Source organism: Dryobates pubescens, chromosome Z, assembly GCF_014839835.1.
Source record: "Dryobates pubescens isolate bDryPub1 chromosome Z, bDryPub1.pri, whole genome shotgun sequence".
NCBI lineage: Eukaryota > Metazoa > Chordata > Aves > Piciformes > Picidae > Dryobates > Dryobates pubescens.
In genome coordinates this window covers 87,758,764-87,768,349 of record NC_071657.1, presented here as the reverse complement: position 1 = coordinate 87,768,349, position 9,586 = coordinate 87,758,764, and the positions used below count along the sequence as shown (strand labels likewise).

Genomic DNA, 9,586 nt, shown 5'->3' with positions numbered 1-9,586 from the left:
TATCAGGGAAACAAAAAGGAGAGGAGAGGCAATCTAAAGCTCTTCCATTTGGGCTTTTGGACCCCGAGAAAGCTTAAATCACAACACAGGCATCCTGCTAGGACATGAGACAGGCTACCATCCACTGTGCCACAGTGATCAGAGAATCTTGTATCCCCAGACAAGGCAGGAGCTCCAAGGTGACAGGATGGGGCACTGGGCACATTGATGGAGGAGCCTGGACCATGAACAAGAGTAACAAGAGCAAAAACAACCTGAGCCTCAAATGGCTGTGGGAAGGGGTGGCAGAAATCAGCAAACAAACATATACACTGATCCATGAGAAAACAGGAGCCAGATGGGTGTTTTCAACAAAGCTTTACTGAGAGAAGCAGGTGGTGGGGCAGGACATGGGGGCAGCATCCCTGGCTCCAATTCAGCTCAGGAACCCCAGCACAGCCACCCTCACTCCTTCTGAGGGGGCAGTCGAGTGAAGATGTTGATGCCAACCCTGCAGGGACACAGAGGGAGCTCACATAAGTGTAGGAACTGCAGCCTTGCACAGGGCTAACACCCTCCTGGGACACAGCCTTGTCTCCCACCCACAGCACTGGCACCATGGTGGCACCCCCAGGAAGGCCATGTGTGAGTGCCCCATCCTCAGCCATCCTCAGCCTGGCATCAGCTTTGCCAGATGCTGACCCTCTGGGGTGGGAACCCTCCACCCCTCTGGGGATGCACAGGAGACTTGTGCAAGGCAGGGCCAGGGAGGGGGCTCACCTAGTGGCTTTCCAGTCATCTGTGATGTTGTCCACATGTGATCTCAGCAGCCACATGGTCTTCAGAACCTCCTTTCCCTTCTTATCCACAAAGCACTGGCCAGTGAAGACAGTGATAGAGTCTACAGGAATGGGGCAGAAGGTGGAGGGAAGCACATCCAGGGAGGCAGGTCAGTGCCAAGCTGTGTCCCTACAGCCTGTCCCAGCACAGGGGACAGTAGGCCCTTGCCCTCTGGGGACAGCAGGCGGGAAGGGTCAGAGGGCTTGGGCTCTTGAGTGCAGATGGGCAGGCAGCAGCCGCAGTGGGCTTCAGCCCCCAGCATGTCTTCTGTGCCCTGACACCAACGAAAGGAGCTCCAAGGTCAAGGATAGGAGAGCACTGGGGACATCACAGGCAAAAGCAGGGGATGATCACAGGCAATGCAGGGAAGGGAAGAGGAAGGTCAAGGACATCATAGGAAGCACAAGGGGACAGTGCAGAGAGATGCACCTGAAAAGGTCCAGTGGACAGTGAAGCCAAAGGTGGGCTGATTCTTCTGGTTGATGTGGTGCTGGGACCCCTGCAGTGGTGACACCTTGATCTTGTTGGAGGTGGCTGTCACAGCTGTGTGGTAGAAGCCATTGAAGTTGCCTTCTTCATTCACAGCCCCGATGGCCATGGTGGAGCCCAGGTCGTTGATCCATTTGCCAGTCAGCACACACTGGAGTGGAAGGGACTCAGGGTTGATGCCACAGCACAGCCTGGCTGCGGGCAGGGTGGCAGGAGCGGGCACCCCAGGGACCCACGGTTCCCCTGGCCCCCCTGCCCCATGCATCCCAGCCCTCCATTACCTTTCTGGCAGCCTGGCCAGGAGCCACCAGGGCCAGGCTGAGCACCAGGAGGAAAGGAGTCACTTGCACCATCCCTGCAGAGGGCAGACAGCCGGTGTAGCCAGGAGGTGCTCCTTGCAGAGCTCTGTCGAGGTGCCTGCTCCCTTGCCCTTTTATTGCTGCTGGGGCTGCAGGTGGCAGCTCTGGCCAGGGCATTGTGCAACCTGGGTGTTCCCAATTTTGCACTTCCCAGACACACAGGGCTGGGGAAGACCCTGGCTCCTGCAGGCTGGTGACTGCCAGGACAGATGCTCAGCAAGGGAAAACCCCTCTCGGGTCTCTTCTTTTCAGCACTCCATTGCTGTGCCCAGGGTGCAGAGGAGTGCCAGGAAGCCTTAATCCCTATACACCCCAGGACTGACTGCAGCTCACAGCCTCTCCCTGCTCCTCCTCACCCAGCATTCTTGTGCAAAGCCACCCAGCACTGAGCTCTTTTTGTGGCTTTGCTTTATCCCCTGCCAGCATCAAAGCAGCTGCAGATCAGACAAGAAATCTCTAGGTCTGCTCTTGCCTGGGGCAGGCATGAAGGTTTCCTGGTGTTCTTACAAACATGCTTTTGTTAGAAGGAAATTATTTGTTTCCTTTATTGTAATCATGGAACACAAACATCCCCCAAATCTCTTGGACATCACATTTTAACCATGACAGCAGTTGTCTTTCGCAGGGATCCTTCCCCAAAGTTAAGTGCCTGTGTATCTGTGCATTTAGAGCATTCCCCCTATCCTGCAGCCATTGCTGGCCCAGAGAGGCTGAAGCCACTGGGTTCACAACAGATTTTCTCAGCCATTCCTCAGTGATTTTCAAAGCAGCCTCCTAAAAGGTGTGTGTTTTAATCACCCCAGCCTCCACAGCAAGAGCCGAGGGAGCCCTCATCACCCCACAACGTTCCTTTCCTAATATGGGCACAAGGCAGCCCTTTGCAACGGTCTCACAGATACTTCCCAAGGTCTGCGCTGCATTCAGTCCCACATTTGAGACCCGGGTTCTCCCCCACACTGAAATTCATCCCTACCCAGGCTGGGAGCTTGGCATTTTCTGCTGTGGGTAGCTCAGCGTCCCCTCTCCGGTACGCAGCAGCCCACAGCCCTTTCACCCCCTGTCCGCGGGAGCTCCCTGGCCAGAGAGCCGGCTGTCTGCAGCACATTTCTGCCTAGTGTTTGCTTGCCTCTGTCCTGGAAATTCGCTGCACCACGAGGGATGCTTTCAGACGCAGCCTCAGTTTGCTTGGGCTGTATTTTGGGCAGGCAGCTGCTGCCTGCAGCTCGCCTCAGGATTGCAATGCCGAGCATGTTTGGTCTGCAAAGGGTGCAGGGGGCAGGAGGGGCAGCCGTTAGCCCCTTGCAACATCATACCCCCTCACCATCACTTCCTCACCACACTGGGCACGGGGATGGGCAACAAGCTGGCACTGCTGATGATGACAGCCCCAGGCACTTTTGGAGCTGAAGGTTTATTTTCATATCACACCAACATCACGCTGCTATCAGCCCATAAACCTCATTTTCCCTTCATTCACAAACCCTGCCCCAGGGCATCTCTTGCAGGTGCAGGGATCAGCTCAGTGCTCAGGGGATTGATTTCGTGAGGAATCTCAGCATAGTAAAAAATGAAACAAGCTGAAAGCTGGGCAATCTCTGCAGGCTTTGTCCCCTCCCAGGGGCACCCAGCAAGGTGGCAAGGGGCTGGCACTCATTACCGGGCCTAACCCCTGCAGTGAATTGCCAGAGCCCTAGGGCAGCGAGGGGGATGGGCAGGCAGGGAAGAAGGCCTCAGCAGAAAGTGCTGAAGAAGTGAAAAGGCAGCAGAGCTGTGGCTTAAACCTGTCAGGAATCAAGAAAGGCTTCATGAGTACTAAGAAGAAAGGAATAATTAAACTGGCTGCTCATACTGGCATTGAGCCAGCCTTCAAAAACAGTGGACAGAAAATGTGACAGTACCATCTGCAACCCAGGGCTGTCCTCCCTTCCCACAGCTGAGTCCCTGCAGAAGCTCCTGAAAACGAAGCTTATGAGATGCAAGCTTTACTGAGGTGACCCAGTCAATGAGGAGGAAAGAGCAAAAACATCCCTTGATACAAACTGAACACCTGAACCCTGGAAAGAAACTTGCAGGCAGCCTGGCTCCTGGAACTGCATAGCTATACTGACAGCTTGCAGCAACAAAACCCAGCCTGTTGTGCTGGCTTTGGCAGCTGATTTGGTCTCCTACCTGTTGGTTCAGGATGTCACTGTCCCTAGTGGAACCCCTGTGCCACTCCAGTCTCTTGAGAAGGGACACTAAAGGGAAGCATCACTGTCCCTCTGCATCGGCTGGGCTCTGCCAGGGCAGGATGACTTTGGCTGCTCCACGTCCGGGACAAGCTGCCCTACCCAGCTAACATTTCTCCTCTGCCCAGGCGGATGCAGAGGGCTCCCCCAGGGAGCAAAGAAAAGGCCATTCATCAGTGGCTGGCAGCTCCAGGCCACCACAGCGATGCCCTGCCAGCCCCAGCTCCCAGGGCAGGCAAGGGCTGAGCCTGGTAGGCACAGCAAGCACAGACTGCTTCCCACCCCAGCCCTGAGGGGGCTTAAGGATGAAGGGAGGGCTTTAGAGCAAAAAGCTCTCAAGTGGGCAGAAAGAGCTTGGGGACAACCCTAGGGACAGGGCCCCTTCTCACCCCTCCACAACATGGCAGGTGCAGCCTTCAAATGCTGTGCTGGTAGCAAAAGAGGGAAAGAAAGAGAGGTGCAAATCCCAGGAGGGAGGGGGTCACTATTTGGCCCAGAGCTAACCCTGGGTCACCCTGCTCCCCACAGAGGCATTCTCAGGAGGGATGCCAGGCTCTTTGCTTCCCCTGCCTTGCAGACAGGAGGGGAGAGAGGCAGGACCAGGTCTTGCCTGCCATCACATCTTTCTGGGGGGGGAGGGGTGGGGCACATCTTGCTCCCATTAGCTGTCTTTTGAGAAAAGAATGACTTCTCCATGGGTGATGGAGCCTTGCAGGGTAGAGGGAAAGAAGGGGAGATGGCATCATGCCAAGCAAAGGGCAAGGAGGAAGTACCAGGGAAGGAGCAGAAGGGGGTTGATGGTGTGGGCAAGGAAGGAGAAGAGAGCCTTCTGGGAAAAGCAGCTGTGCTCCTGCCTAGCACAGCAGAGCATAGGGAGAACACAGAGGAGCCAGGCTCCTAAACTATCCATTTAAAGCTCTTTCTGGCCTTTTCCAGGGAAATACTACAACTATGACAGCAGTGGGAGCGACACCTCCAGCAGCATCATGTCAGACCAGTGTGCTGGGCAGTGGTTTCTTGGGGCTTGTGGCCTAGACCAAGAAGAGTTTGAGGTAAGGGAAGGGGCAGCCTGCTGTGGGCTGGAGCAGGTGGGAGCTGCAGCAGGGCTGGCACCTGCTGTGGGTTATGCTTTAGGGGCTGGTGCAGGCGACTGCAGCCTGCTCCCCACAGCAGCTGATGGCACAGGGAGGCTGCTGGCTGCCCCCTGGTACAACCCAAACTCTGCTCTTGCAGCAGCCCTGCAGCAGGAGTGTGTAAGCACAGTCAGCTCTGCGCTTCCACCTTTGGAGGAAGGTCCTACTGATGTTTGCTCTCAGCCAGGCACTGCTTGCTTAAAAATGGGAGAAACGGTGTCTGCAACCTTCCAGCTGCTGCTGTTGGCCAGCCCAGTCCTACACAAGTATCTGAGGGAACTGGGACTTGTTTGGGGCCCTGAGGTCTGTTGCTGTTCGGCTGCAAGAACAGAGCTAGCTGAAGCCTCCCCCTGTCCATCTGAAATGGGATGGTGTGAGCAGCTGCTGCTGCTGCAATACCTGCGACAGAGCTGGCAAGGGGAGGGCCATCCTACAGATGATTTATGAGCCATGGGCAGGTGTCAGACCAAAGCTGCCTGTGGCGGTGACAGAGAGGGAAATGCTTTGGCTGACCGAAGGAAGGAGAGACTCTTGGCTGTGGGAGGGCGATGGAGCATTTGACCCTCTGCTGGTACCAGAGGTGAGCTTCAGGAGACCTTTGCTGGGATTCAACTGGGTGCCTGGCCATGCCCTCCTGCATTTATCCCACTGTGGGTCCCTCAAGTGTGGGGACTGGGGCTGTATGTGGGACTCCAGGCACAATCTAGCCCAGCCCTCATGCAGGACTCATGCAGGGGGCAAATGGACATGCAGTGAAGACCAGAAGTCTTGCTTGCCTTTCAGTAGCCTCAGGTTTGTGTTGCTGAAGGTGGCACTCTGCTCTCTGGTGAGCTTTGAGCTCACTGGAAATGGGATGGTGAACCTCTCTCTTCTGTTACTGGGACCACTGGGATTGTTCCCTGTGCACGTTGCTGCCTGAGTGGCAGCACTCCTGTTTGTCACCTCATTAACAGAGACATGTCAGTCTGTTCTCATTACCGGTTTGAGCTCTTGGCCTTAGTTCATTGAACAAAGGGGGCTTTTGTTTGTTTTAACCCACCTTATCAGAGGGGAAAGTTTTTTACTTCCTCCTGACAGTCTCTTGCAATGGCTATTTATCTAGCAAGCACTATTGACCTTTCTCAGTTACTTTCACTGAGGATGAAAATTTCTAAGCCCTCCTACCAGACAAGAAAATAATCAGGCATCCAGTGTACCTCTGCCTGAACTCCTCATCCCTAGCTGCTGTGGTTTGTCTTTCCCCTGAGCTGAAACTGATTTTTTTTTTCTCCCCTTCTCTCCAAGATTCCCAGCACTGACTCAAACAAACCTGCTGGTATCCACAACATTCACACTGCAGCTGCAAGATGCACTCTGAGGCGAAGGATGGAGAAGGAGAATCCAGTCAGTTTGCAGAGGTAAAAGCTGTCCAGCTAGCTCTCGACGTGGCTGAACGTGAGAGATGGCCAAAGCTTTATCTCTACACTGACTCATGGATGGTAGCCCATGCTCTATGGGGTTGGCTAAAGAACTGGAAAAAGAATGGCTGGCAGAGGAAAGGAAAACCCATCTGGGCAGCTGAACTGTGGCAAGACATTGCTGATCGAATCGAGAGAATTCCAGTGAAAGTGAGACACATTGATGCTCACATTCCCAAGAGCAAAGCTACTGAGGAACAGCAGCACAACCATCAGGCAGATCTAGCTGCAAGAGTTTCTCAAGTAGACAAGGACTCTGAACTTGATCTCGACTGGAAACACCGAGGTGAGATATTCTTAGCTCGGTGGGCTCACGATTCGTCAGGACATCAAGGCAGAGATGCAACATACCAATGGGCTCATGACAGATCCATAGACATTTCCATGGATGCCATCACACAAGTCATCCATGACTGTGACATCTGTGCTGCTATTAAGCAGGCAAAGAGAATTAAGCCCTTGTGGTATGGTGACAGATGGTCCAAATACAGGTATGGTGAAGCTTGGCAGATTGACTACATCACTCTACCACGTTCTCGTTCTGGTAAGCAGTACGTGCTTACTATGGTAGAGGCAAACACTGGATGGCTGGAAACTTACGCAGTCCCACATGCAACTGCACGCAACACCATTCTGGGTCTGGAGAGACAGATCCTGTGGAGACACGGAACTCCAGAGAGGATTGAGTCAGACAACGGAACTCACTTCAAGAACAACCTTGTAAAGAGCTGGGCAAAAGAGCACGGTATTGAGTGGATTTTCCATATTCCTTACTATGCACCAGCTGCAGGGAAGATTGAATGCTACAACGGTTTGTTGAAGACCACTCTCAAAGCCATGGGAGGTGGATCTTTGAAAAACTGGGAGAAACATTTAGCACAAGCAACCTGGCTGGTGAACAGTAGAGGTTCAGTGAACCGAGCTGGACCTGCACATTCTGATCTGCTACAGAAAGTAGAAGGTGATAGAGTTCCTGTTGTTAGGGAAAAGAATCTGTTAGGTAAAACTGTTTGGGTATTTTCGCCCTCAGGAGAGGCTAAACCTGTCCGAGGGGTGGTTTCAGCAGAAGGTCCGGGTCACACTTATTGGGTAATGCAAGAGAATGGTGAAATTCAGTGTATTCCACAAAGAGATTTAACTTTAGCTGAGAGAGTTTAATTTCAGAATGTTGTACAGCTACAGCGCGTCCAAAGGAAAGAGTCCCTGAGGAATCTACGGTGCACGAACCCTGAGAACCCTGAGAGCCCTGAGTCAACTGAGAGTCCCTGAGTCCCTGTTTCCCTTTTTCTTCGCTTCGTCTGTGGAGAGACAAACTGTTTTCCATTTTCTTGATTTTGGATTTTCTTGGACTTCTGAATCATCTACATCTGGGTATAGCCGGAATGGACGATGAACTTAACTTACGAACTGTAAATATTGTTCTGGATTGGATGGACAGTACGAACAGCCAATGAAATTGTTTAGAAAGGGGTGGACTGTGGTCGTTTGAGGCTGTGCCTTTAAGAACAAACACTGCTGGAACACACTGGCTAATGTTTTTGGTACTAGAACCAAAACATTCTGATATTCTAAACGAATTTCATTGGTTGATAAACAAAAATTCAGCTTTAGATTGCGAAGCGGTTGGAAAATTTTTTCCTCAGTGCAGTTCGGTTTGGGAGTTGGGGGAGTTGGGTGTTTCAGCCTGTTCTCCCTGCCTGCTTCTTCTGCGAACTGCTGGACTTGGCCTTCAGATAAGCAAACACTAATCCTGCATGGGCTTTTGAAGCTTGCTAACAACTCTTTTCCTTAGTAACTTGCCTTTCTCTCTCTCTAACCCCTTTTTGGGGAAAAAGGGAGGTAAGGGGGGGAGAGAGGGGGTTCCAAAGAGGGGATCCCTCCCTGAGGGAGGGATTTTTGTTGTGTTATTTGTCTTTGCTGTGTATTTCTGTGTATATATTGTAAATACCTGTATATATTGTGTTATATATAACCTGCTTTCCATATATGCTTGTAAATATATAGCTTTTGCTCTTCGACTGAGTTAGCTGTGGTTTCTTACTCTGTGGAGGAGGGAGAGCTAAGCCCTCTCTCAACCTACCACACGTCCTCAGGCTAGCTTTGCTGTATCTTTCCTTCTGTCAGGAAGATACCTCCAGCCTCAGTGATCCCAGACCATCCTCCAGCCACCTCTGGCTACTGGCCCATTCCTTGTGGGCACTCAGTGCCTCTTGTAGCTGTTGTAGAGGGACTATGGGAACAGGACAGCAGTCCTAGGCGAAAGTCTGGGCCTCAAATAGTTGTTTGACAAACAAGCAGTGCTGACTAGAAAGCCAGATTAGAATCATGGAGTCATTTAGATCAGTCCACCACTACATTACGTCCCTAAGTATCACGTTTACACATCTTTGAAGTGGCCCCAGGAAGGATGACTCCACAACTTCCCTGGGCAGCTTCTTCCAGTGCTTGACAACTCTTTAGGGGAAGAAATTTTGCCTGACATCTATCCTAAATTTCCCTGATGCAATCTGGGGATATTTCGATCCTGTGATTTGATACTGGAATGAAGAGATCAACACTTACTGCACGATAACCTCCTTTCAGGTTGTTCTAAAGAGCAAGAAGTCTCCCACAAGTCTTGTTTTATTTATACAAAACAATCCCAGCTCCCTCAGCTATTCCTCATGACACCTCTTCTCCAGACTCTTCACCACCTTCACTGTCCTTCTCTGCACCAGATCCAGCACCTCAGTGTGCTTCTTGTAGTGAGGGGCCCAAAACTGAAGACAGTATTCAGAGTGTGTCCTCAACAGTGCCGAGTACAGAGGCACAATTATTTCCCTGCACCTGCAGACCACATTGTTTTCAACACGGGCCAGAATGCTGTTGGCCTTCTTGGACACCTGGGCACACTGCTGGCTCCTATTCAGTCAGCTGTTGACTAAAACCCATGGTCCTTTCACATTGGGCAGCTTCTCAGACACTCTTCCCCTAGCCTGTAGCTTTGCATGGGACTGTTGTGACCCAGAAGGGTCTGTGTGAGTGATTGTAAGGATCATGTGATCACTGTCCCTAGTGGAACCCCTGTGCCACTCCAGTCTCTTGAGAAGGGACACTAAAGG

At 52.1% G+C, this 9,586-nt stretch overlaps 1 protein-coding gene across 1 annotated transcript; it reads right to left on the bottom strand.

The window, feature by feature from the left end:
• Positions 1-433: 433 nt before the first annotated feature.
• LOC128899452 (avidin-like) lies at positions 434-1,779 on the bottom strand. The gene is made up of 4 exons (XM_054178601.1): positions 1,590-1,779; positions 1,249-1,459; positions 760-880; positions 434-490 (listed from the first exon to the last, which is right to left on the bottom strand). The coding sequence occupies exons 1-4, from the start codon at positions 1,659-1,661 to the stop codon at positions 445-447; spliced, it is 450 nt and encodes a 149-aa protein (XP_054034576.1). The 5' UTR covers positions 1,662-1,779; the 3' UTR covers positions 434-444.
• Between the last annotated feature and the right edge of the window lie 7,807 nt (positions 1,780-9,586).